This window comes from Nothobranchius furzeri, chromosome 9 (assembly GCF_043380555.1).
Source record: "Nothobranchius furzeri strain GRZ-AD chromosome 9, NfurGRZ-RIMD1, whole genome shotgun sequence".
NCBI lineage: Eukaryota > Metazoa > Chordata > Actinopteri > Cyprinodontiformes > Nothobranchiidae > Nothobranchius > Nothobranchius furzeri.
This window is the reverse complement of record NC_091749.1, coordinates 53517297-53544700: the sequence shown is the minus strand read 5'-3', so window position 1 is coordinate 53544700 and position 27404 is coordinate 53517297. Positions and strand designations below refer to the sequence as shown.

The window sequence follows — 27404 nt, the reverse complement described above, 5'->3', positions numbered from 1 at the left end:
TGTTTAAACCATTAATAAAAACATAATTTAGTTTAAGTATTATACTGAGTTGGATGGCTATGGAGATAGTCTCTAGCTCTCCTGTAGCTACACTCTGCTCCCGACTGCACTTTCTGTGCTCGATATCTTCTTACTCAGCCAATCCCATGGTTCAAACAATTAAGATCTGGAATCAGTGTGGACGGTCTTTTGGTTTAATTGGATTATCGTTTGCTGCCCACAGCAGGCATTGAACAGTTGGCCTTAAGGTCTCTCTATATTTACATGTTGATGGTACATTTTCCTTCTGTGAACAACTAGTGGTCAAATTTCATATTCAAAACTCAATTCTTTGAGTACCTACAACTGAGACACGTTGTTAAATCTAACTGAATGTTTTCCCCTGTGCTCATCTCAGACTCTTCTTGATGAGAACTTGGACTGTTGGACAACTTCTAAGAAAGCTTTGAGCAGACTTTATACTAGTGATATGAAAATTTTGGGCCAATATCAATATCCGATATTAAGATCGCTGTTATGGCCTGTTGGATGAAAACAATATTGAAATGATTTTGACTGTGTAACATCTGGTGCTAAAGTTAAACGAAGGTTTCATCCTCATTATATTTGTATTTGTACTCTGTAGCTCTAACAGGGAGAATTGACCTTGCCCTCGGTACCAGAACTTGGTGCTGGTGCCCCCCTTATCAGTAGTACTCTGGGTTATGGGCCAGACAGCTCTGTTGGTTTAGAAATTGCACCTGGTGTGCCTTCCTGCCTGAGAGGCTGTGAGAACCTCGAATGTTTGTGTGTAATTGTGTGCGCGTTTATCATTTTGTGTGTCTACCTTAATAAATGCTTTCGGAGGGTTTTGTCTGATGAGAGTGAACTGACTACCGACTCGTGTGTATCATTTCATCTCTCCACTTTGCAAAGTCTCAATTTATTGTCGGTTGATTATAGGTATTGGTAATTGATCAGCTGTTTATTATAACCCCTGCGTGTTGGACTTTCCCTAAGGTAATCCTGGATGGGAGATAAAATTACCTAACATGGCCAATAACCAATATTTGCCGATACCAATATACTGACATTAATGCTTCTAAAATCAGCAGATTTTGTATAGAATAAAAATTATTCAAGCTGAATTTCCATCATTATGTACACACAACACACACATTTACGCTTCTGAGATGATTTCATTCACCGTTCACATGACTAAAACAATTACACATCATCCCCCTCACCCTCTGAAACAGGCAAACAAATGGAGACGAGATGGAAAAAATATTGATTGTTAATATCGGCCCGGTTTTATTTATTGAACCGATGCTGATATGTTAAAAAATGACTAACATCAGCAGATACCGATATTGATGCCAATATATTGTCCATCCCTACTTTATATCCTGCTCAGGTCACACCTTCAGTCCAGTATGTTTTAGAAAGGAAATGGGAGTTGGACCTGGGTGTTGAATTTTCGGATTTTGTCTGGGACAAGGTTCCAAGGAAAATTCATAAATCGATATTCCGTTCAAAGTGGTGCACCGTTTGCATCGGTTCAAAGACAGATTGTCCAGGAATAGGCCGGACTTGGACATGCGAGCATTGAAAACCATCACCTGCCACTCTGGACTTGCCCAAAACTACTTGGATTTAGGTGGTCTATTGTTAATCCTCTTTCCAAGATATGTGGAACTGCTGTGAGCCCAGGTCCCTTTGCTACTCTGTTGTGAGTATTTAGAGTGGGTGCTTCTTTGGATGCCAGTGGAGCATGACTGGCTTTTGTTCCTTGTTGGCCAGAAGACTCTATCCAAATGGAAGGATTCTCATCCACCAACGTTTGGCCATTAGGTTAAGGACACCATGTGCTAGGTCCAGTGGAAAAATTGGATAAAATGTGATGCTATTTATGCCATTTTTTGATAATGTAAGTGCTGGCAGTTTATTCTGCGAGTGTGTATTTATGTTGTTTTTTATGTCAGCCTGAATCCTAGTATAATTTTTTAAATTTTATTTTCATCCAGTATACTGGGGTGGATGAATTTGGGTGGTGATATGTGTCTGTTAAAAAACATGCAGTGAAAACTGCAATAAAAAATGTTGCTAAAAAATTTAAGCAGTACCCACCAATGATGGAAAAAAAGGATGCAGTCATGAGGAATGCATAAAAAATGCTCATGATGGCAGCGATTGTTATTTGTGTGTTGGCCTTGGTCACAAAACAAATGATGATGTAGAACACTGGCGGGACACAGGCGATGATGATGGAGAGTGTAGCAGCGATTTGGAAGACAAACTGAAAAGCACCTGGTAAGAAGAGAAAATATCACAGCGAATGTGACTTATCCAGATGCTCCACTTAACAGTTCACGATGAAAACTCAATTACCATAACCAAGAAGTCGTAATAATAAACCAACCTGCTATCATGAGAGTCACAGAGGCTGGTCCCAGGATAGAAGAGCCAACAGTGAACATCTGATAGAAGATATAAAGCCTTGAGATGGACATGTTTCTCTTCACCGTCTCTTTGCCACTTTAATAAATCATAAGCACAGAAACAACATTAGAATGAATATCAGACTGTATAATCAGTAGATGTGACTAAAAATCTTAAATAATAGACAGAAAATGATAAACACAATAAGTCAAGTTTGAACATTTTATGATGACTATTCGGCCAGTGTCATAACTCAGTGTAATTATTGCTTTAGTCTATAGACCTGTGCAACAAGTCCAGCGTGTTAGCCAGAGTGGAAGGGCCCCATCGTCTCCTCTGGTTGTAAAACTCTTTGAATTCTTGTGGTGAGTTGGTGTAGGCATCTGATGCAGCGTTGTATTCCACACGCCATCCTTGTTGCAGCAGCAAAGTGCACAGCCAGCGATCCTCCCCTACAAAAGTCAGAGAGATTCATCTTTAACACAGAGTTACCAGTGAAGCTGGGTTATGATATGAAATTTAAGCTGAAATTTAGTCACTGTGTGCAACTAACTACCTTGGTCATATTGCACATATTCGGATCCTCTTGTTGCAGTTGTTGTGTATCTCTTCAAAATATTGTCGTCCATTAAGGCAGAGCCCCGGAACAGACTGAAACATCCCGGACTGCACAGAACGGAGCCAAACACGTGCTCTGCTGTCTTCTGAAGCCAGTGGCCGACGGCATATTCAAACTTCTGATACCACACCATGGGACCTGGGAGGGGGAAGAGGGCATGAGTTGGTTATTAATTTGTTTTTTATGAAAAGATTACATGATGATTTACATCAGAACAACCACAGGATTTTTTATTACCTAAATACCAATATATTGAAAAAATCCAATAGTATTTCCTTCTCTTGGTTATAGCTCTGCATTTTACATGCTATGTTTTCTTTTACTGCTTGTCATCTAAACTGTTTAAAATGAACCACAATAAAAACTCTACTGAACAAATGCTAAATAAGAAACAGAAACTAAAATAAACCCAGATCTGTAGGAAATAAAGCCTAAACTCACGTTTTCTATTAGCTCATGTTCCTGAGTATTTGAGAAGGCTTTTAGGACAGAAGGAAGCAGCGTCTGAATGAACAGCCTGCGACAGCTGAGGTACCACCACGTTTGTGATGGCACTGCCTGTTCTGGTGCATTGTGGGAATTAGTGGGAATTGTACTGTAAACCCACCCTTTTACATCATATCATTTCACCAGTTTAATGCCTTTTTTTTCACAAATTTTACTGATATTTGTTTCTTTAAAATCCCTAAGAGTATTTTTTTTTTTTTACTTCAGCACACCTGATTTTAATTAGTGGGTGATTAATGGGCTTCAGTGTGCTGGAGCAGGGAAGTAACGGAAGTTACGGTGTGACTATGGTTCTGTGAGTTCCTGGATGACTGCCAGTGGCAGTAAACAGAGTGGATGTATCTCCTCGTGCTCTGCGCAGGTCGAGTACTAATGTAAACAAAGTCACGAATGTGACACGTAGCGCACCTGGTCACGAGTCTATAAATTACGCGCCGATAGCTACGTTCGGGTCTCCGGGGATCTTCTCGCCCGAGAAGTTCCGAGTGACCCCTGTGACTGGCAGTCATCCAGGAACTCACATAACCATAGTTACACCGTAACTTCCATTCTGTTTCGTTCCCTCCTGACTGCCAATGGCAGTAAACAGAGTGGATGACTTATGCCAGCAGTGTCACAAGGAACGTAAAACTTACCCCTACTCAGGAGGTAGCCGCCAGAGGCAGCTCCGCCAAAGCCAGCATGGAACCGTGGCCAATTTTGAGGCGGTAGAAGCGTGCAAACGTGCACGGAGTTGCCCAGGACACCGTTGCACAGACGTCCGCCAGTGGCACGCCTCTCATCGCCGCCCAGGATGTAGTAACACTCCTGGTGGAATGGCACACGATCCCAGGGGGAGCCACTGCACCCACTGCCGCATAAGCCATCACAATGGCATCCACGACCCAATGCGACAGCCTCTGCTTCGAAAGGGCGCAACCCCTGTTGACTCCTCCGTGACAGACAAACAGCTAGTTCGACTACCGGATGGTGTTCGTGGCCACAATAAAGAGCTGCAGTGCCCGGACCGGGCACAGCAAATTCGCCCGCCGTTTTCCCTCCGGATGAAATGGGGGAGGGAAATACGCCCCCAGCTCGATTGCGGCATTTACGTAGCCAGAGGGCAGAACTTTGGGAAGAATGGCAAAGTTGGGCCACAGCGTCACCCCCGACCCATCTGCCTTCCACCGCAGGCAGGCGTAGCTGATGTCCAGTGCGTGCAGCTCACTGACCCGTTTATCCGTTGTCACTGCCAAGAGAAAGGCGGTTTTCACAGACACCATTTCCAAAGGGGCGGTAGTCATCGGCTCAAATGGTGGCCCACACAGGGCCTGCAGGACGAGGGGAAGGTCCCAAGCAGGTGCTGGCCTGCACAAGGGAGGTCTCAACCTTCTCACGCCCCGCAGAACCTGGGTCACCAAATAGTGAGCCTCAATGCTCCTGCCATCCACTAAGAGGTGGTTGGCTGAAATAGTCGCCAGGTATACCTCAAGGGTTGAGGCAGCCCGGCCCTTATCAAACAGGTGCCGGAGGTACCACAGAACCTCATGCAGGGAACAAGAACCAGGGTCCACTTCCCTGCCGGAACACCAGGTAGAGAACCGCTGCCTACAGCGAGCGTACGTGGCCCTTGTAGACGGAGCCCTGGCACTATCCAGCACCTGCTGTTTGGAGGGCTCTAAGCCGACTGGGGGCTGCCTGCATCCCTCAATGGCCACACCGTGAGCTGAAGATGATCTGGGGACAGATGCCAAATCCTCCCCTCCGTCTGAGACAGGGGGTCCTGTCTCGCCGGCAACCGCCACGGCTCTCCATTCAACAGACTGAGAAGCAATGGAGACCAGACCCTCATGGGCCAGTCTGGCGCCACCAGAAGGACCTCGTGTGATGAGTCCCTCGCCCGATGGAGGGTAGGTAAGATCAATGGGAAAGGCGCGAAAGTGTACAGCCGAACCAACGGCCAGGCATTGGTGAGGGCGTCCATCCCCAGCGGGGCGTCGGCCTCTGCCAGGAAGAACCACAAGGGGCAATGCGTGCTGCTCCTCGAGGCGAACAGATCCACCTGGGCCTCTCCGAACTGATGCCACACCCTCTGCACCACCTGAGGGTGCAACCTCCATTCCCCCGGGGGAAGACCCCGCCGAGACAGGCAATCCACCACCGAGTTCCTTCACCCCGGAAGGTGCAGCGCCCTGATGGAGGCCAAGCGAGGGTAAGCCCAGGTCAACAGCGTCTGAGCCTCCCTCAATGATCGCAATGACCTGGTGCCCCCTGATGGTTTATGTGGAACACCGCCGAGGTGCTGTCTGTCCGGACGAGCACATGCTTGCCCCGCAGAAAGGGCAAGAAGTGCCTCATCGAGTCCCAACAACGCAAAAGAGCCACACAGCTGCTCGTGTCCTCCAGCTCGACCCGTCGGTGTCGCCGGGGATCCAGGCGGAAGCTGTTGAACCACCTCTGCAAGGGTCGAAGGTGGAGCAGCCCGAGAGGCACCAGTGCAGAAGCCGAGACCAGCATCCCCAACAGTCGTAGCCACACCTGGACCGGGGGTGCTGCCCCAAGGCGAAAGGCCCGGAGCAAAGACAGAATCCGGACTCTCCTCTGCTCGGTCAGCCTCGCCCGCATGGCCACAGAATCTATGGCAATGCCAATAAAATCCACCTGAGTCGGAGCCAGAGAACTCTTCTGCAGGTTCACCGTCAGCCCCAGCGCCTCAACGTGGGCAAGGGCACTGGGCATGACTAGACCCACTTTGCGACACAACGGCGCACAGACGAGCCAGTCGTCAAGATATGGCAGGACCTCCAACCCCGCCTGACACAGGGGGCTCAGGGCTGCCTTCATGCACTGTGTGAAAACTCGGGGGGCGAGAGACAAGCCGAACGGCAGAACCAGAAACTGGTACACCCTCCCGAGGAAAGAAAACCGCAGGTACATCCTGTGCCCCGGATGGATCGGGACATGGAAGTATGCGTCCTTGAGATCTATTGTCGTGAACCACTCCCCTGGACAAACCACCTGAAGGACATCGCGAGTCCGAAGCATGGGGAAGGGCAGCACCTTCAGGAACCGATTGAGACCCCTGAGGTCCACTACCGGCCGCAGGGACCCATCTTTCTTTGGTACCAAGAAATACTCTGAATAAAAGCCGTCTGCCTGCAAATGCGGCGGAACGACCTCTATGGCCCGTTTGTCCAGGAGACTATCTATTTCCTGCATCAGGATGCTGACCTGTGCAGGATCTGTGACCGAAGTCACCCTGACCCCCGAAGGGGGTGGGGGCCGACGGCGGAACTGCAACCTGTAGCCCTGGGACATGGTTCGAACCACCCAAGCGTCTCCGCATTGGGCCTCCCAGAGGGCCAGGTGCTGTGGTGAAAATCTGCCTGCCGCCGGCCCACGGCCCTCAGGCCATGTCCCGACGCCTGTTCAGGGCCCTGGGGTGGGGGTGGGGTGGGGGGTGGGGTGGGGGTGGGGGGTGGCGGCCCCTGTCCTGCCCCGAGGATCCCCGGGGCAGTGCCTGACCTTCCCCCGAGCGTCTCCAAGTCCCTGCAGCGGCCGCGGTCTGCTGGGTGACCTGCAAGGGGGCGGCCGGACGAAACCGGCGCCAAGGGTCCCGTGCCTCTCGTGGCCTGGACTGTGGCACGGGGAGGATCCCTGCCCCGCTATGCCCACTCCAGGCCTCTGCGGCCTGTCTGGACTGCCGCCGACATTCCAACGCCCTCTCAGCCTCGGGCCCGAACAACTGGCCCGGCACCACGGGCAGTCCGTGCAGGCTCTGTCGGCAGTCATCCGACACCGGGGCCTGCGCCAACCAGACCTGACGGCGAGCCACTACCAGTGTGCCCAACAGCCGACCAAGGCCCTCCTCCTCGAGGGACTGAAACTCGGAATTTGAGGCCCTCATAGATATCAGTTCGTCCAAGCCCCCCTCGTCCGGGGCTCTGGTCAGCAGCGCTTTGAGCTGTTCCACCTTCGCCCGCAAAGTATCCACTTCCTGGCGAGAGGGGTGCGCCATACGCCGCTTCTTGCACCTCGGGCTGCCGCGTTCCTCAGCCGGTCCATCCCTCCGTCTCCCGGAACACGGATGAGGGATACCAGAGGGTGGCAGGTCTGACTCAAACAGGAGGCACTCTACTTGACGTAGCCTGTCCTCCCGCACCGCCAGCGGCAAAATGCTGCAGTTCATGCATGGGTCAGTCAGCGCTTCTCTGAGGTGACCGACACCCAGACACTTTGGACACAAGTCGTGGCCGTCCTCCACCTGGAGGGGAGCCCTGCATGACGTACACGCCAACATCCCTACCGATGTGGGAGACGCCAGCGACTACACAGGAACTGAGCGAGGACTTCAATGAACACTGAAGAACGCGATTCAGTCCTGGAGTTGTTAAAAAACACAATGTGTGTGTTGGCTGGGTAATCTGAGCGTGACACCTCTACGGTCAGAACGTCCAGCCCCACTTACCTGTAGTGCTCGCCGGCCGCACCCCCTCCCCTTTCCACAGGGGAAAACAGCGACCGCCAGCGAGCCCTATCCGAGCCGGCAGCAGCGGTCCGAACGGCGCCGGTCGCACCGCCCGCTCTTGGTAACAATCGACAGATAACCGCGTCAATCCACCGCCCCAGAGGGCTCCCCTGAGCGCTCCGACCACCTGGTCTCGGGCAGGATGACGCCAAGTAGTAAGTGTACTCACCTTTAGACCGACAAGATCCGAATCACGGACTTACGGAGCGATTGACCCGCGAAGCACGCCAGGTCAACAGCGAGAAGATCAAAGAGACCCGAACGTAGCTATCGGCGCGTAATTTATAGACTCGCGACCAGGTGCTTTACGTGTCACGTGCGTGACTTTGTTTACATTAGTACTCGACCTGCGCAGAGCGCGAGGAGATACATCCACTCTGTTTACTGCCACTGGCAGTCAGGAGGGAACGAAACAGAACAAAAATTTTATGATTAGGGGCTCAAGGACCAGAATTAGATGCCATCCCAAAGGATGCTAATCAAACCCATCACATGTGGGGTGAAGCTCAGCAAACTACTTCAGTTTTACTCCTTTTAGCTCTACCCAGTGTGGGTAATTGGTAAAAGCAGTTGTCACAAGTAAACATTTGATAGAAAAACTGAAGAAGAGGAGAGAATATAGCTACAGTGATACATACAGTTAAATGCAGCATAAAGGAGAGGAAACCAGTGTTCTGCGGAGTTAATCTGAAGTGAAAGTCAGTTTGGGGCAGAATTAAGCGCCCTGCACACACTGCAAATAAAGCTCCAAGAAAAGAGGATCAAGCCAAGCAGATCACCTATGGTAAGAGGATGGTTGCTTAGAATTTAATGTGCAATTTATTGGTTCTGTGGTGTTGGACCTTTAAACGGAGGCCTTTTTGGTTCCAGAGTGCACAGCCTGTGTGGGACGGCTCAAGTTACTGTGGTGGTGATGGACTGGTATTTGATTAGGATTTATTAGATTTGTTTATGTTGAATTTGTTTGAAGCTTAGGGTTAGGATTTGAGTTTTGGATTGAAATAAAAGCTTTTAGATTCAGCTCTGTAGGCTGTCTGGTTCTGTTAGATAATCTATCAGCATGGAGCATAATGCTTCAATAGGATGTTAGGTGGATTGTCTTTAGTTAAATTAGTTAAATATGTAAGTTGGATGCTGAAATGAGACCTGGGTTTGGCTCATGACATTTCATTTCAAATGCTCTGTAGCTTATGATGGCTGAAGATGATGTCACAGGCTAGGCTAGGTACAATTATGAATGTGGCTTGTTAGCCTTGAGATCGACTTTTGTTCTGTAAACATATCAGAGCACATGTATGCATGAATGATTGAAAGGGGAAAACTTACCCATACCAGTTGGGTGGATCCTACCGCATGCTGCACCTACATTGTAATACATCCTCAGCCTGTTACAAAAACACACAACATTCAGTTATAAACAATTAAAGAAAAATATTTAGGACATTTTATTTCCAATTCATGACAGAATAAACTGGTTGGTTGCATTTTGCTGACCTGTCTACTAGCAGAATCACAGCTTTAGGATGGAAGTCAGTGTCTCCATCCAAAGCCAGAATATACGTGTTGTCATCATGAATTAACTTTCTCTTGTTGTCATTGTCACACGGAGAATTCACATATACATTCCCTGCACCATCCACAGAGACCAAACTGCCTCTGCTGGTTTTCTGGCGCTGGGATGAAATGAACAGACAGGTTCCAGAATTTTAATTAGGAACGTTTAGTGTTAAAGTATGAACTCAACAGATGTAAGAACAAAAGACCTTACTGGCATTTTATGAGGATTCTTGATGATGTAGCCTTTCCAGCCAAGCAGATAATACATGTACATGATCTGAAGTGGGTCAAAAATAAGCAGGGTGAACATTCGTGACATCACAAAAATGATAGTGGGCTCAAGCAGGAGTGTGTAGTTTTGATTCCTCAGTGAAACATGAAGGATATGATCTATTTGTTTATTCATAACAAATAAAATTGGACAAATGCACACAGAAGATTGTTTACATACCTGGGACCATCTTTTCTTGTTTCTGATGCGTCCTTTATCCTTCAGATGCACATAGAGCATGTTACCCTCTGGCAGAACAAACATTAACCTGCCACCATAGGGAGTGTCAATGATTGACACGTCATCTGGCTCTTTGCTTGTGAACACCCTGAGTGGGACGATGGGTAAAGAATGGGTTGGAATTTTATTTTGAACATGCAAATCTTATACAGAGTATACCTGTGCATTTGTTCATTCATGTATGTGTAATATAGATGTGGGAAACCTTACCTGTAAACCTCTATCACCACATGAATCAAGTCATTCACATATGAATTGACAAGTCTGTTTTTGGGGTCCTCTTCAGCTGTGAAGGCATCGTCTACTAAAATGTGGCACTCGAATTCAAAACAGTCCTTGTGTTCCTCTTTTGGGTCACCTCGATAGCGGTCCAACCTGAAACAATAGCCGTAAAATGATTTTGAATGGTCAAAGTGTTTCTTTCGTGCAAAACCAAAGAGTGTAATGGGGAAACAAACGGGTTGATATCAGACACCACACACTTGGATTATATCTCTAGGTTGGCCTGAGAAAACAGCACTGGCTTGCTGCTGAAGGTCCTCAGTCATCCAGGTCATGGTAATCCAAAAGGGTTAAAATAAAGGCAACTGAACTTCTTTGGTTTCTTGAAGATGTTTTGCTTCTCATCCGAGAAGCGTTGTCAATTCTCACTGGAATAAGGAAGGGTCAAGCTTATAAGCTGTAGCTATCTATTGTTTAACAAGCAGAAACTGCTTATGCATCCCCCTCCTCCCTACCCCCTGAGGAGTCGTTGCAGTGGTTTGCCCTTTTTTTTTGTGTGGGAATGGTGGTTTCAATCAGCTGCAGGAAGGTGTGGCTTGGACTTTCAAAATCTGGTGTCCAAAACGTGTACTTTGCCTTTGTTATGGTTGGCTGTTGTACCAGGAAGTAGCATGAGTAGACAAGAATTCCTTTTCCAAGCTTTATTGAACCTGCATCACATGTAGTAGTCAGGCATTCTTGTTAACTCTCTCTCTCATGCACTTCTGCTCTCCCTCCCTACTTCCCTTGTCCTGTACTGTCCCCAAGTGGTGGATACAAGATTCATCTTCAAAAGTGTGTCCATTGTCCTTCAGGTGTAGGTGGACCGCAGAGTCTTCACCTGAAAAGGTGGTTCTCCTGTATTGTGCCATGCACACAACACAACAACAACACAAGCGCATGGCACAACACAGGAAAGCCACCTCTTCAGGTCAAGACTCTGCGGTCCACCTACACCTGAAGGACAAGGGACACACTTTTGAAGATGACAAAGTACACATTCTGGACAGAGAAGACAGATGGTTTGAGAGAGGATTAAAGGAAGCTATCGAAGTCAAATGGGAAAGACTGTCTTTAAACAGTCACCCATGTCTTCGAGTCCAGTTGTCTTTATTCGAACCCCTTTTGAATTACTGTTTCACTGCCTCTACAACCTAGACCCAGATGAGCAGCAAAATGACGGGTCAAGACTCACTTTTTGAAAAGTTTTTAAAAATTGTTTCATTTCGCAAAAGCTTTCGGTTACCTGAACATGGAGGTGAGAATCTTCAGCATCTCATCATAGGTCTCATGCCACATGGTGGCACAAAGATAGATCACACAGTTCTGTAGGTCATCTTGGCTGTGGAGGAGAACGAAGAGATGGGACTGTTTTTGACATTTCATGCTGTTAACATTGTCACGTTAAGGAAACCTTTTGAGGTTCATAACACAATTAAAAATAATTTAAATGTATTCAGCTGTGTTTCTTTTGCAGTTTCCTTTTAACACATTCACATTATTTTCTAACTATTCTAAGGGCATCTAAAAATGTCAAATCTGTATAAGGGTCAGTGTCACAGTACCCTTAAACGATGATCATAAAACAAGTAGAAGAGATGTTTCCTTGTCCCATATATGAAGAAAGTTCTACTGTTCTTTTTTCTTCTTTTTTTTTCATTTTTAGAGATGCTACTTGTTGTTTTCTCAGACTCCCTTACCTCTCGTTGGTTTGAGCTTTTGGTAGCTTCATCTTAGTGTTGAGTAGTAAAGACAGGTCGATGAAAGCCGATTCGTAGAGACGACGCACAAACAGCTGAGATGTCCTCTCTATACGCTGGACCTAACGCACGTTAAATCGCAGAAGTAAACATGTGGTAAGTTCACCATAAATCAGATACTAGTGCAGCTCTAAGCTAATGTGTGTGTATTATTGGAGTCTGATTCATCTTTGTATAATAGAGCTGAATCAAGTGTTATGAAAAAGCTTTTTATTAATTTAGTAATGAAATGTGTTTATTTACATACCTTGGTTTTCCATACATAATGGGTACTTGTGACAAATCCAGACCACATGCACACTCCCTCCAGTCCCAGCATAAGGAAGGGCCATTGCAAGTAGAAACTGTCAATCAAACAGTACATTAACATTTATATAAACGCCTACAAATCTCTTTCAATTTCACAGCTCAAAATGTGCAGATCATGTTCTGTTTTTGAATGGAAACATGCGTCTGAATAGGAAATCTACCAAATGAACTAGACATCGTCAGAGATAGTCTAAACATGTCCGTTCTTTCCACTCTGAACAGCTCTACACCACCTCTACATTGACAGACACATCTTTGAAAGGGTTTACTGTCCCCATTATATTCAACTTCAGCAGAGTGTCGCACCTGTTAAGTGATGTTCTGCAGATGCTCTTGGTCACCTCTAGTAGAGCAATGGGAGTTGTGTTTTTGCTACTCAGATAGACCAAGCTGTCACAGAATTCTGCCAACATATGAATTAAAACAAATTAAATAATGTTATTAAAGTAAATTCACCAATCATACAGACATTGTGTCTTCTATTAAACCAAAGCTGTTGTTTAATAGAACACCTGCGTGACACCCTGTCCTTTTGGAGTCATGACTGGTGTTTGTAAGCTAATTTAGAAGATAACAGGCTGGACTTCTGTGTAATTTACGATCCCACTGATGTTCCTTCGAGACAAACACTGAGACATTTCTGGTGTAAGAGAGGAGATCGTCACTGGTTTGGACCAAAGTACAACTGGGTGCGACCGCAGCAACTAGATAAAATCCAGAGCTCTTCATAAATGGAGAGATCTCAAAACTGATGGTAAGATAGCAGAGGCTTTATTTTAAAGTAATTTGTTTTGTCACAGCAGTCTTTCAAATGCTTATTTTCAAAGGAAGTGAAGTATGATCAGTTCTGTCAACAGTAAGTGTATTATAACAAAAGTAAACCTCACCAGGATAATTTCCTGACTGTCCTTCATCCAGCTTTGCTGCCTGTGTTAAGAAAAGCAGGAGTCCCAACCCAAGCACTGTGGGTCCTGTGAGGCACAGAGGCAGAGCAAAGGCCATCCTGAGGGCATGGATCTTACAGGCGACGACACCAAACCAGTGGCAAGCTGCTGAACAGAAGGCCTGGTGCAAAATACAGAAGAAATAAACATTAGGCCTGCGGAAAGCTAATACTGAAGGTGTGAGGTGAAAAGTTACAGTGCAATCATTACACCAAACTGGCTTGAAATTCTCCTTCGAGGGATCATCTGGTAAAGTAATTGAAGCCATCCTTGCAAACTTTTCTTATTTTTAAATAGTTTTCTTGAGGCAGTATGTGCTAAAATGACCTTTACAGGGTTAATGAAAGGCCACCCAGCCCCGCTGTGGCCAGAATATTCCACTTGCAACTTCAGACTGGTGGGCCGCTTTGTTCGGATTGACATACCTGGCACTGCAGTCTGCTTCTAGCACGTTTCCTGCATCTTTTAGATCATGATCAGAACTGATGTATTTTTATTTAGTGATGAATCACTCCTGTAGACAGTAAGGAAGGCTGGGGAGACGTTTCAGCTGTTAGATTAAGCTGTTAAAAAGACGAACGCACAGGATTTGCTATCGGTTCTACAAATGGACACTAGGGGGTGCTAAAAAGAAGCCAAAATTGCTTAGTTCCCCCCAGTTCCCCCTTAAGGAAACCGCTTTAGCTCATATGTATCCATTTATGACAGTTTATTGGAGTTTCTGTTACGGTTATGCTAAGAAAATAGCTTCAGAAGTCTTTTTTCAATTTTATTTTCATTACTGGAAACCATCTGACACCCCCTGTTGTTCTTGATTGAGAGTCCAAGGTAAATGTTAGGAAAAGAAGAGCCATTAGTTGGAGTTTACTTACATGCATGCATGCTTGCACACACACTGTACTTTATAGTGTATTACAATCCAAATCTGTCTGTTTCTCTCTTTCTTACTTGTAAGAAAAAAAGCACAAGTCCAATCTGTAGGAGTTCCCAATCACTGTTCTGCAGATTAAAGTCCGTCCAGGTGATGGTGTCTTCAATGAGCACATAGTAGATGAGGTAAACTCCCCCTAAAAATAGAGGAAAAAAATATATCTAACAATTAGAAGATGCATCATAATTTAAAATCTCATTTATTTAATGTAAACAAAACACATTCATAAGGAAAACCAAGAAATATCAATTTTCTAGTGGAGCAATTAGATATTTTTGTGTTGTACAAGATCACAAAGGCTCGATTTCCAGCTATTTAGGTTTTCAACTGATTAAGTATCCATAACATGCACACTCTGTTGTCATTACAGGAAAATGTTGTTTTCCTGTTTGAAATGATGGTTTTATGATTTTTTTTACGGCCTCAGTGTTGATTCACAATGATTTAAAGTGTTGATAATACACTTCCTGAACATGTCCAATCTTGTCACTGTGTTGTTGTGACAGGTGCACACATACAGATGATGATGGCTGATAATTACCTATCACCAGTATTCTCAAGATGCTGCTGATGACAAAGACAAAATCCCTAAAGCCATCCAGTTCTGACAGCGTTTCCTGTGAGGAAAGACACAAAAAGGGTTTCGCTCATAGTGCCAAGTCTTCATTTTGTATTTTAATGTACCAGCAGACATGCATCAGTTGTTGCTCAGCCAAAAAAATACATCATACCTGCATGTTGTTTGTTGCCTGCATTATGTTTTCCCACCAGCAGAGGGAGATGAGGAGTGAAGAGAAAATTCCAATTCCAATATAGATGAAACATTCAGCGCTTTGGTTATCCACATAAGATGTCCAGCGGACATAGTAGTCAATTACCAGGAGGCTGTATCCTGTTAATCAGTCAATTATGAAGCTGCTTGAACACATTTTGAATTAGGATAATTTTAATGTTTCTATTTTGGTAAACAAGCATGTCATTGTCCACATATTAAGAAGGAAAATCCAAATATCAGCAACAGAGGGACCTCTAATGAGCCATTAGATTATGTTAGGAAAGCCGAAATGAGATTTCTGCCTCAGAAAACACACATAATTACTACAGTCTCTTCAAAATTATACAATATTGTGCTTTTGTGTTTATTGAAAGGGATGTATATGCTAAATACAGTTCCGGAGTACACTTTACTAATTCAGCTGCACCCTTTTTAATTCATTTTATTTATAAACATCTCAAGGCATTTTGCAAAGTAAACATTTCAATTGAGTTCAGTTCATTATGCCAATTAAGTTTCCTTTTATAAAGGAACCCAGCAGATTGCATCTAGTCACTGACTAGTAGTCAGTGTCTTTACAGCAATCCCGATACAAAGCAAGCATGCAGCAACAGTGGAGAGGAAAACTCCCTTTTAATCTTGTAGCAATAATTGTTTCCTGAGCTAAAACTCAAAGGGATTTGGTTTCAAGTTCAACAGAACTGCTTAAGAAGCCTTAAAGAGTAAATTCTATACCACATTTTTCAATACAATTGCAATGATTTTTGGTATGAATTAATACCTTGTGAGTCTATCTCTGTGGAGGAAAAAAAGCTCTGGCGCTCCTGTTTTAGGAACTAGAAGGGAGCCAGGTCAGAAGCGAGCAGAAGATGGCAGTATTTAGAGTATTGTTTCCTGATATTTGGACATTTTTGCTAATTTGCTCATTTTCAGTCTGACCTATCACATATCACACACACACACACACACACACACACACACACACACACACACACACACACACACACACACACACACACACACACACACACACACACACACACACACACACACACACACACACACACACACACACACACACACACACACACACACACACACACACACACACATACACATACACATATATATATAAAGTTTCTTGTTGAACTTGGACTTTTAAAATAGAATAGATCCCTGAAATCTACTTCTTGCCTTTATTTAATGTGATACACATGCTGATTCTAAATTAAAGAGGCTTGATATAAAGAGCTTTTTTCAAATTGTGAAGAAATTCAAGATGGTTACCAGCAGTGGTGAGAATCAGGGAGCAGATCGGGAACACAATCTTCCACTTTTCTCTTTGAAGTCTGAAAACTATCTGCAGTATCGCAGAAACGATACAGACTCCTCCGCTGATGAAGAGATTAGTCAGTATGTCAAACTGAGGCATGACGACGAGCACCAGGACTGAAGTGCCAAGAGACACCAAACACTCGATGAGGCAAATCTGCAAATGACAGTAATATTTACACACGAGTATTTCTGATCATTATAGATGATGAATAATAGTCACATTTGTCTCTTGTTAAAATCTTATTGTGGAGGTTTGGGGAAACGTACAGATGCCATGGTCTTCATGTTGGGTTGAACAAAACTCTTGAAGGCACACCGCCACAGCGATTTTATAAACACAAGGAAATTTGGGCTGACCAGGCAGAACACCAACATCAGCATGTAGAACTGCTTTTCCTTTGGGGTGCGCATTGAAGTTGGACTAGACAACGTTGACAACACCAAGAGAGACCCCTGAAAGAAGAAACAACTCTATGACTTTAATAAACAGCCAGGGCACAAAACCTAACAAATACTTGTTGATTTCTCTGGTCCACTCATAGTTTTAAACTCTTGTAATTTCTCCTTGAATTCATTTTCTTTCAATATGAGGAAATGAAAGATGTCTTGACAGGTAATCGCTTTTTCCCAGAGCAACATGCCAACCACACCTATGGGCACACCTCTGTTTTATAATACTAATTCACCTGCAGACTAACAAGGAAGTCCATTAGGTTTATCTGTCTTGCTTTTCTTTGAAAAACCAATGAGCTGACATTTATGTAACCTGAGTGATTTATCAGCATTGATCTCAACCAGTCTTATTCAAGAAAAACAGAGCCCACCTTGTCTGAGACAAGATTATACCAACAACCTAAGACCAAGACCAATCTCAAATACTACAACACTAGGACCTACCTTTTTTTCTATTAACTGCTTCATCTTTTTTGCAAAAGCTTTATAGCCAGCTTCACTGCAAGCCAACTTCAGGGATCATTTCAAGACCCTGGTTGGGATTTCTAGGGCCTTAATGCTTGTGATGGGCAGAAGACGGAAGCTGCCGGGCTCTGAGGGTGTGGTGATTGGACACCAGCTGGTCCTCGTTATGCATAACGAGGCCAGGGAGGATAAAAAGGTGACAGGTCTGCTGAGAGGTGTGCGTGGTCGACTTGTCATTGTGGCATCGGACCTTGGGGGGTGGGGTCGTTCGCAGCCGGTTAGGGCTGCCGGCGACGAAGACAGCTAGACAGGCATGCAGCGTTCCAGCGTCAGGAGGGAAGGCTTGTCGCCTTCTTTAGGCAGCGAGGGCTGGGCATAGTGGATGCCGAGACCACGCCGATATCTGCTGCTATGGACTCAGGCAGTTGGACTTACGTTGTGAATTTACCCGCCGCCCTCGCAAGCTACACCCCGGGGCGTTGGACGGCGTTGGAAGCTCAGACCCCGGGGAGGGGGGTCACCACATCTGAGACAGCTAAGTACCGCTGCTTGTGTGACTCATACTGGACTGTGATTTTAGGAGAGAGAGCTTGGGCCCTAGTGTTTTTATTGTCTTATGGTTTGTGCAATAAAGTGTGTCTTTTATAAGTCATTGCCTACTGGTGGTGTGTTCAGGTTCTGACAGGAGGGCAAGAGATTCTGCCCGTGCTGCCCACGGCTACTTTCATTACATGCTTTTATAGGACCAACATCTGTGTTTAGACACTTCCACTCACATCATAAATGATGTCAGTGTGCCTTTTCATAAACTCTTACAGGATTTCACCCAAACAGTCATCAGAGATCAAAATAGTCATGGCGCCATTCCACCAATCAGTGCGGGGCTATAACGTACCGACTACTGGTGTCTGCTGAGCCAGAAAACAGCTCGGTCTCCTGAGGTGGGTCAAGGTAGGGACACAAGGCAGAAGCCGTTTCTTGTTGAGAAGAGTAAATATTGCACTAATGTGCGCTTCATGTCAGAGTCTCTAAAAATCTTGTAAAAACATTAGCAAAAGTTGCTAACAGAATGTTTTTTTTTATTAGGCAAGTTTAATTTCATTTAGTGTTCATCTTCCCAAGTAAACACTTTAAGGAGGTACTTGTTGTTCATTTTGACATTGATTAATAAATAAATAAATAAATAATCAAACATGAAAATTACAGAAAGCCTTTAACAAGTGGATCTTACCTTAGCAATAACAGCACTGACCAGGACTGCTATCCCCACAATAACAGCCACGAGGTACTGAGCCAGAACAAAACATCTTTTTTTCTGCTCCTTTTCTGCTCCTACAGGGTTCAGTTGGAACGGATCCCACGTATCCCTGGAATATAAGCAAGGGTCAGCATTTCATTTAAAAAAGAAGAGTACACACACACACACACACACACACACACACACACACACACACACACACACACACACACACACACACACACACACACACACACACACACACACACACACACACACACACACACACACACACACAATCATTTTGAAGTCATTTGTATCAGTGTACAGTTGTTGGCAAGAGGTCCTAAATCTCAGCAGTCTTTGTAAACTTGTCACATAGAAGCCGACCTTATCACACATGAATAATTATAAATCAAATGTGGCAGGAAGTTTAAAAGAACTTCATTATTGCTTCATTTCTTATTATGCGGATTGTATATTTTGTTAGAAGTCTAGCAGTAAACATCTTGGCAGAAATGGTCATGAAACAGTCTTAATCATAATTTCTGTTTTTTATACATCCCAGATGTAAAATCGGACGCTACGTAGGTCACTCATCCCCTCTGCAGTGAGTGTATAACTCCTCAGATACATCATCAGGAACCGCCAAGGCATGCTCCGATGTCATGTGTTACCGAGGCGTCTGTTCTCGGTTTGATAGCCGTTTAGCTAGCTGAGCAAGGATACATGGGAGGTGCATTGTAGCCTGGCCTTGGTCAAAAATTTCCCAGAGTACAGCGCGGTATTCTCAAAAGGATGGTGGATCAGGAGCCGGCAGCTACTTTGGGGCAAATTTCCAATTTAAATGTAAGTCAACTAACTGTAGCTATCGAGCTGACATCTGAAATGTTTTTTTTTAGATCCAAAGAAGTTATCTATGGTTGGCTAGTTGCTTAGTAGTTGCAGCTTCAGTGGCTAGTAACTCGCTTACATATTTAATTTAACCAATATAGACACAATTTAAAAAGTAAAAGGCTCGTTATCCATTTATAATGAAACTTAAACGTATAAACATAATGTTACCTTGTGTCTCACGTGAGGTGATGTGACCACCGCGGCACCGAACATGAATTTCCCCACTGTGGGTAAAGTCTAATCTACAGTATTTTCTTTTGGGAGGACGGTCAAAGTGAAGAGAGCTGAATGGTTTTTACATGAAGGATGCAGTAAATGACTCGGAGTCAAACAGTAGTATAAAAACAACCTACTAAAGCTGTGGATTATCTCTGGTTATCCGTATCAGTGTAATTTGACTACTGAGGTTTAACTATGAGCCTTTTAGTCATCTAAACAGGTACATGATTAATGTCAGCACAGACCAGTCACCAGGGTGTTGGCTCTCCGCTGATAACACTGTGACCTTTGACTGTGTCATGGCAACGACCAAAACCACAGAAAAGTCTGGATTCAGGACAGCCCCGGCCACGCTGGCAGATGGGCTAAATGATCCACACATACACAGTCAACAGCATCTCTTCAATCCTATCTGGATTGAAGAAATCGCCTTAAAGTGTGTGTTTATTCACACCGTGTTAAACGCAAAGGCTCGGTTGATGAACTGAGTCTAAGGTTTTGAATCTCTTAACATTGTTGTTAAAACATGGTCACACTCTTTGTAAACATTTGTTTTTACTTTATAGCTCATTAGGGTTTCACTGTAAAACATTTCAGACCAGTTCAAGCATTATGATATATTTGACCAAGACTCGGCTGTTAAACAGCTTTGTTTGTAAAGTTGTACAGACTAAAGTCTATATTCAAAAGGGTCGTTGTCTCTATTACAGAACATTCAGACACATTGATTGTTCTTAACATATGGCAGTGAAACACACTCATAATACCTGCCTAATGGCTAATTTGGCACACCTTAAATACAAAGAAAAGTGAGTGTCTGTCCTGCGAGTCATCATATTCTGTCATCTGACAAATCAGAACAGATTTGGGCCTTTTGGAAAGTCGAGGTCTTAAAGGGGCCGAAGTAAAAAAAAAACATAAAATTCTATAGCATAAAGTCAGGCAAAAGTACTCATTTTTAAATTATTTAGGGATTTGGGTAACACTTTACAACAAGGGCCCCTTTTACATTTTTTAGACAAATTTGTCTTTTATGTGACCTGATTGTATGCTTTTATGCTCCTTGTTTACATTTTGTATGGTGCTTTTGTGTCTGTATGTTGTTTTGTTTAAAATCTTTATTTAGCATTTTCCTTTATCACGATACAAACCATAAACAGTACAACAAGGGACACAGAGAACACAAGGGGGTACTGTAGGATCAAATATATGAAAAAAAAATAAAAATAAAAAAGGGTACTTCATAAAGGTGATTATGCCACCATTTTCCTTTAAGCTATCAATTTTGTCCAATATTTATAGTATAGGTGACCTTTGAGGTGTAAGAAAAATGTAAGCTTTTCCATCAAATGAATATCCTCTACAATGTCCAGCCAGTCTTTTATCCTAGGTGGGTCATCTTTGAGCCAGAACCATGTGACAACCTTCTTATATGGCAGAAGCAGGATTTTAAACAGGTAAGAGTCCGGGTCCTCAGTCACTTAATTCAGTAACAGTCCCAACAACACAGTCTTAGGGTCCATAGGGATGTCTATGCCCAGTATCTTTCCACAGATCTGTAAGATGGTGTCCCTGGTCTGCTGTAGCTTTGGGCCCGACCCAAACAGATGAGAGTGATCTGCTTTTTGATGTCCACACTTTCTCCAACATAGCTGCAGAGTTCCTTGTTTGCTGGTAATCTGGGGTGTGATTAAAAAATCTGACTAAGCTCTTCCAGCCAAAAACCCTCCATCTTTTTGAGTTGGTGGATGTCTGTTGGGTCATGCACATCGAAACCCATTCCCCCTCTGTGATCTCCACACCCAACTCCTTTTCCCATCTTATTTTAATATACAGTGTATTGTTTCTTCTCTGTCCCTGCAGTCCTCTATACAGTTTAGAAACAGTTTTACTGGGTAGGCACTTATAGGCCTCTCTGAAAATCTTTATGATGGCATTATCTCCAGCGGGGATATCCTTCTTTATTTCCGTGTTATAAAAATGTCTGACCTGAAAGTATTTAAATAAGTCTCTGTGCTCAAGTTTGTATTCTTTTCTCAATTTTTCGAATGTTTTGAAGATGTTTCCTTCTACACACTGACATAATGCCAATAGACCTCTGTCCCTCTAACTTGAAAAAAGTGGATCAATTTTTCCTGGTCGGGAGCTAAGGTTCATGGAGGGCCAAATCAAAAGCTTTGAAACATTCATCAAGTTGTATCTAACCATAATCTTCCATGTTATCGAAGCGTCCTCAACTATACGGCATCCATCTTTCTCTGGAGTAAATTTGCCCCCCAGGCGTGTGTGGGGTTGGCTACGCCCCTGCATTAGTTCTATGTGCCTCCATCGAGCCTCTACTTCTGAGGAACACCAGCAAACCATATATCTTATTTGAGCAGCGTAATAGTATCCCCTCAGGTCCGGGAGCGCTAAGCCACCATGATCTTTGCCTAACTGAAGGGTCTTGAATTTTATTTGTGGTCTAGCCCCAGACCACACAAATCTTGAGATTAGCTTATCCCAAGCAGAACATTGGGAGTCTGCAATTCTAATAGGCAGGGACATAAAAAGAAACAGAAATCTAGGGAGGATATTCATCTTCACTATGTCTAATCTGTCAGTAAAATCCAGCAACAGCCTTGCCCAGCGTCTCAAATCTTCCTGTATGGAGTCAATCATTTTATCAAAATTAAGTCTCTGCAGGTTGGCCAGTTCGCGAGATATGACCACCCCCAGATATTTTGGCTTCTTAGAATCCCAATTCAGTTAATATTAGTTTGTTATGGCTTTATTAGGAGAACAATTGAAAGTCAAGGCTTGTGTCTTGGCGATGTTCAGGTGATAACCAGATAACGTGCCAAACTTTGTCAAGGTCTTCTTTAACTTTGGGAGGGTCACATCAGGATTCTGGAGATAAATGATGATGTCATCTGCAAAGAGGCCAATTTTGTGCTCAGTGTTTGCAATGGTGACACCTTCCAGTGCTGTGTTCTTCCTGATTGCCTGTGCTAGGGGTTCTATAAATAACGCAAAGAGAGACGGGCTAAGGCAGCATCCCTGGCGTGTTCCCCCATGCAATTGAAAGTTGTTAGTCAGGTGGCCATTTAATTTAACTCTGGCAGTTGGTCTGTCATATAGGGCTTGTATGCATCTGATAAACATATCATTGAAGCCTAGGCATTCTAAAACTGTAAACAGAAAGCTCCAGCTGATGCATTCAAATGCTTTCTCTGCGTCAAGGCTGACCAAAACCATACTCAGCTTTTGCCTATTTACCTGGTCGATGATGTGGAGTGTTCGTCTTACTCTATCGTGGGAAGCGGCCGTTAATAAAACCGGTTTGGTCCTCATGGATTAATTCTGTCAGGTAATACTCCTGTCTCTTGGAGATTATGGAGGTAAATAATTTATAGTCCACATTTAGTATAGTAATCGGCCGGTACGATTCGCAATATTCTGGGTTTCTTCCTTCTTTAGGGAAGGCTGAAATTATTATCTCCCTCCATGAGGGAGGTATCTGCGTTATTCAGTGTCCAATTAAAGGATTCTAATAAGATCTCAGCTAGCTCATCCTTAAAGATCTTAAACCACTCATTTGGGAACCCGTCACTGCCCGGTCTTTTATTAGATTTAAGATTTCCGTTTGCTTTATCTAATTCCTTTCATGTAATAGGTGCTGTCAACGCTTTGTTTTGAATTAATCTTAGTGAGGGCATATCTAAGGCAGACAGGTAGGTTTTGATCTTATCGTCATTGACTTGTTTCAGGGGTATATATAACGATTTATAGAATTCTTCAAAAAACCTTGTGAATTTTACCTTCTTCATGAATTGGCTTGTTGGTTAGGGGGTCCCTAATTTTATTTACAGAGTGCCTCTGTTGCTGCTTTCTAAGACACCTGGCTAATTTCCTAGTGGCCTTTGGACCTGTTTCGTAGAATATTTGCTTTGACAATCTTAATTTTTTCTCTAGTTCCTCCTGTATTACTTCATTTATTCTGTCCTTGGTTTCTCTTATTTGATCTGTTAATTTAGGATCATTGACATTCTACTGTCGTTCCAGTTCCAGGTTTTTAAGTTGCTTTTCCAATTGTTCATATTGTTGTCTCTTTATTTTTTTCAAATATGCAGTTCTCGAAATCAGTTTCCCTCTCTTAACCGCTTTAACTGTATCCCAGACCATTGTTGGTTTTACCTGTCCATCATTGTTTTCCTTTACGCATTCTGAAATTTCCTTTTTTATCTCCTTTGTTATAGCTTCATTGTTAAGAATTCCAACATTTAAGTGCCATACCAGAGCTCTGGGTTCAGTGGACAGACTAACAGTTAAATAGATAGTGTTATGGTCTGACAGATCAGCCGTTCCAATTGTGCATTCTCTCACTTTGCTTCTATCAATGACATTCATTACAAAAAGATCAATCCTCGAATGCACTTTATGAGTTATGAATAATGAGTGAAATCTCTTTCCTTAAGATGGGAGTCCCGCCATTCGTCAAACATATCTGATTCTTTTATTAGTATATTTAGATCTTTGGACCTGTTGGATTTCTGCCTTTTATTGCTTGTCTTATCCAGGCTGAGATTGAGGATAGTGTTCCAGTCACCTCCACACACTAAAACTCCTTCACTTTCCACCACTATGATGTCAAAAAGTGTTTTCAAAAAATGCTTGTCGCTCTCAGGAGGCACATAGGTATTGACCAGAGTAATCACGACGTTTTAAATTCTCCCTCTAACAATAATGAACCTGCCTTCCTTGTCAACCTTTTCAGATATTAATTCAAAGCTTAATAAATTCGAAATCAGTATGGCCACACCCCCTTTTTCTGGTGTTCTTGCAGGAGCTAGAAAAAGTGTTTAGATATCCAAATGCGTTGAGCTTTTCATGTTCTTGTTTAGACATTTGGGTCTCCTATAGAAAAGCTGAGTTCCCTCCTTTTTAAATGTAGTTAGGACCCTTTTCTTCTTTACTGGGCTGCTCAGACCGTTAACATTTAAAGAGGCAATTTTAAGGTTACATGACATACCTGTTGATCAAGAACTTGATTTTTACAGTGTCCCCCAAAAATACACAATGAACAGAAAGAAAGATAAAAAAACTTCACTGAACTGGCTTCCACCCAAAGGTGGAGTGTTTGCCCCGCTGGCGAGCCGAGGGTTGAGCCTCTCAGCATGAGAGGGCCCCCTGAGGACGGGGCGCATGCGTTAAATGCGTGCCCATCCAACGAGTCCAATGTGTGGTGAAAAGCCACCACTTCCCTCACAACAGGTTATCAGGAAAAAGAGAAACAGGTCCAATAGGTCTGTATTGTGCTTCCACAACTGTTCTGTTCCAATGTAGATTAATGTAGCTTCATTCAGATCTTAATAAGACTATCAGTGCAAAGGGATGTTTCCACAACATGCTTGGTGGCGAGTTCACAAACATTGACTTGAGAGGCTCTCGAACACACCTGATGGCCCATCAGCTGTGAAGACACAGGTCATAAAGCCCACTATCCCTTTATTTCTGCTGGAAAACAGATTGATTTGTTCTTTCCGAGTTCTAAACAGCATCCTTACAGTCCGGCTCCTTCAGCTCAGATTATTTCAATTTTCCTCGATTTTAATTTTCATCCCTCTGATCATTTCTACATTACTCATCACAGAATGAGCTTTCCACAGTCCTGAGTTTTGAAAACTGCCGTTTGTTAACCAAGAAACCCGACTCATTTTATGCCTCAGAGATGCCAGTATAGAGAATGTGATTAAAACTGTAGTATGTATTTAAGATTTTAAACAGCCCCAGTAACAGCAGGCGTTAACAGTGGGGATGATATCAGCCACAGCAATAAAAGAGAAGCACAGCAGTGCACAGGGGAAATTAAGTGTTCCCTCAAACTGTAAATTATATTTAATTGAAACCTGGTAATACAAGCGAGCAGTTTTTAATTTTATCCAACTCTAATATCAATCCCACTAACAATTAACCTCCTAACAATGATGAAGAGGTTAATAAAGCTTGATTGTGTGCCTATGGACAGGAAATGGGAAACTATTCTAGTTTAAAGTTGTCTGTTAAATATGCGTACATCCTTTAGAAAACATGTTTGAAGGTTTGAAGCTCAGAACTTTTGCTACGAGGAGGAATTACAGTTTCATCTTCAGTAAAGTGCAAAGAAAGCAGAAATTGCAGCTTTCAAAAGTCAATTATGAGCTGATTTTTACATACTGAAATTAGAAGAACAAAATAATTGATCTACATTCATTCTCTGATTTCCAAGTAAAACTTCGCATTGTGTAATACTTTCTTGTATAATGGTGAACCTCATTGGATATTTCCTTGGAGCAGGCAGGAAATAAGCCAAAGAGAGGGAAATTAATCTCTAATAAGCTAAATGAACGTGTAGCCAGCTCATTGTGTGTACTAGTCTTATTCATTAAGGCTAATTAAGATCAAAGTGTGCTCACTGGGCTGCCATTAACCTAAATACCATTTACCAATTTGCATTCATCTCTTGTCACATTTTGTCCTCAGCCTCTTTTTTTGTGAAAGAAAGTATCTTCTTGGACAAAACGGCAAATAAGAGAAGATGAGTGTAACGAGGCAGATGGTTACCTGTGTCTTCCCTCTCTTTTCTTCCCCCTGTATTTCAGCTCCTCCATTGTGCTTGTCTACTTTCCACACAGGACCTGAAATCTGTAGTCATATTTATTATCAGTCACATTAAGTATTTTAAATTAAAGCATGATATCAGAACAAAGAGTTTGATTTATTTTAATTCTATATAAACCGAGCATTCTCTTACTAATAACGCCCTTACCTTGATAATTCTCCTTTATTTACTTTTCTTGTCTTTCTTCAAAGACGTGCCAACCTCATGTAGAAGCCAGGTTCTCTTTTATGTGTAGATATCATGAATTTCTTTTAAAAAGAAGCTTCAACTTGTTCAGAAAAGCACAAGAAAGAACATTGTAATCCGCCCGTGTGTCTCTTGCAGCCTGTGAAGCGGTTTGTCCTTTGTTGGATTGTTCTGCTGCTTTATTACAAGCTTATGTAAAAGATACACCCATCTACTGACAGTGAGTTTCTGCCCATACAGGTGTGTTCACATAAGGGTTATCACAGTTTATGAAAGATACGCTGACCAGGAAGTGTGTGTGTGGGTATGTATGTGTGTGTGTGTGTGTGTGACTGTGAGATGTATCAAAGTCTGTCAGTGACAAATAACAACAAGTTATCTATGCAGGTTTTATGAGAGCAGTAAGATGGTACAAGGGTCATTACAGGGGAAAAAGATGGAGCCTCTTGGCCGCTCCCTTCTCAGTGCTGCTGAACTTCTTCCTCTTCTCCAGCACCAGTTAAACCAAAGTTCAACAGTAATAAAAGCAAATCTTTATTTTTTTTTTATTTTACGGCTGATGAAAAGGTATTTTACAGAGCAGAGCCATCGTTTGATTTCCAGGGTTGGTGGGGCGCTTACAAAGATAGGAATTCACATTTGTTAAAAGTTTGTGTTCAGTGTTGTTGGTCAGTCGGTGTTTGAATGTCACCACCAGGTGTCACTACAGAGCTGTAGATGTGGCTTCCACCCAGACCTGAATGCTTTCCCACATTTCTGTTGTGTGAAAGAGAACAAAGAGAATACTCCCTGGTAATAACAGTTCATTTCATCTAAATAAGTGAGTTTAGGGTTTATGCTTGTGTGTTAATGATGTGCATGGAATCAAAA

At 43.4% G+C, this 27404-nt stretch overlaps 1 protein-coding gene across 2 annotated transcripts in view; it reads right to left on the bottom strand.

The window, feature by feature from the left end:
• The window catches only part of chs1 (chitin synthase 1), a 38028-nt gene extending 11292 nt beyond the window's left edge, over positions 1-26736 (bottom strand). The window contains exons 1-22 of one of the 2 annotated variants that reach the window (XM_070554937.1): positions 26496-26736; positions 26291-26371; positions 18587-18722; positions 16705-16890; positions 16390-16591; positions 15059-15219; positions 14869-14944; positions 14345-14463; positions 13340-13517; positions 12759-12855; positions 12391-12487; positions 12084-12205; positions 11630-11725; positions 10333-10497; positions 10063-10210; positions 9823-9888; positions 9549-9727; positions 9381-9439; positions 2978-3178; positions 2705-2873; positions 2402-2517; positions 2110-2289 (exon numbers count right to left, since the gene is read on the bottom strand). In XM_070554937.1, the coding sequence (XP_070411038.1) occupies positions 2110-2289; positions 2402-2517; positions 2705-2873; positions 2978-3178; positions 9381-9439; positions 9549-9727; positions 9823-9888; positions 10063-10210; positions 10333-10497; positions 11630-11725; positions 12084-12205; positions 12391-12487; positions 12759-12855; positions 13340-13517; positions 14345-14463; positions 14869-14944; positions 15059-15219; positions 16390-16591; positions 16705-16890; positions 18587-18722; positions 26291-26337 (2800 nt within the window). In that variant the 5' untranslated portion in view covers positions 26338-26371; positions 26496-26736. The remainder of the gene's footprint in view (positions 1-2109; positions 2290-2401; positions 2518-2704; positions 2874-2977; positions 3179-9380; positions 9440-9548; positions 9728-9822; positions 9889-10062; positions 10211-10332; positions 10498-11629; positions 11726-12083; positions 12206-12390; positions 12488-12758; positions 12856-13339; positions 13518-14344; positions 14464-14868; positions 14945-15058; positions 15220-16389; positions 16592-16704; positions 16891-18586; positions 18723-26290; positions 26372-26495) is intronic. The other variant, XM_070554938.1, reaches the window with a different exon arrangement.
• Positions 26737-27404: the final 668 nt, after the last annotated feature.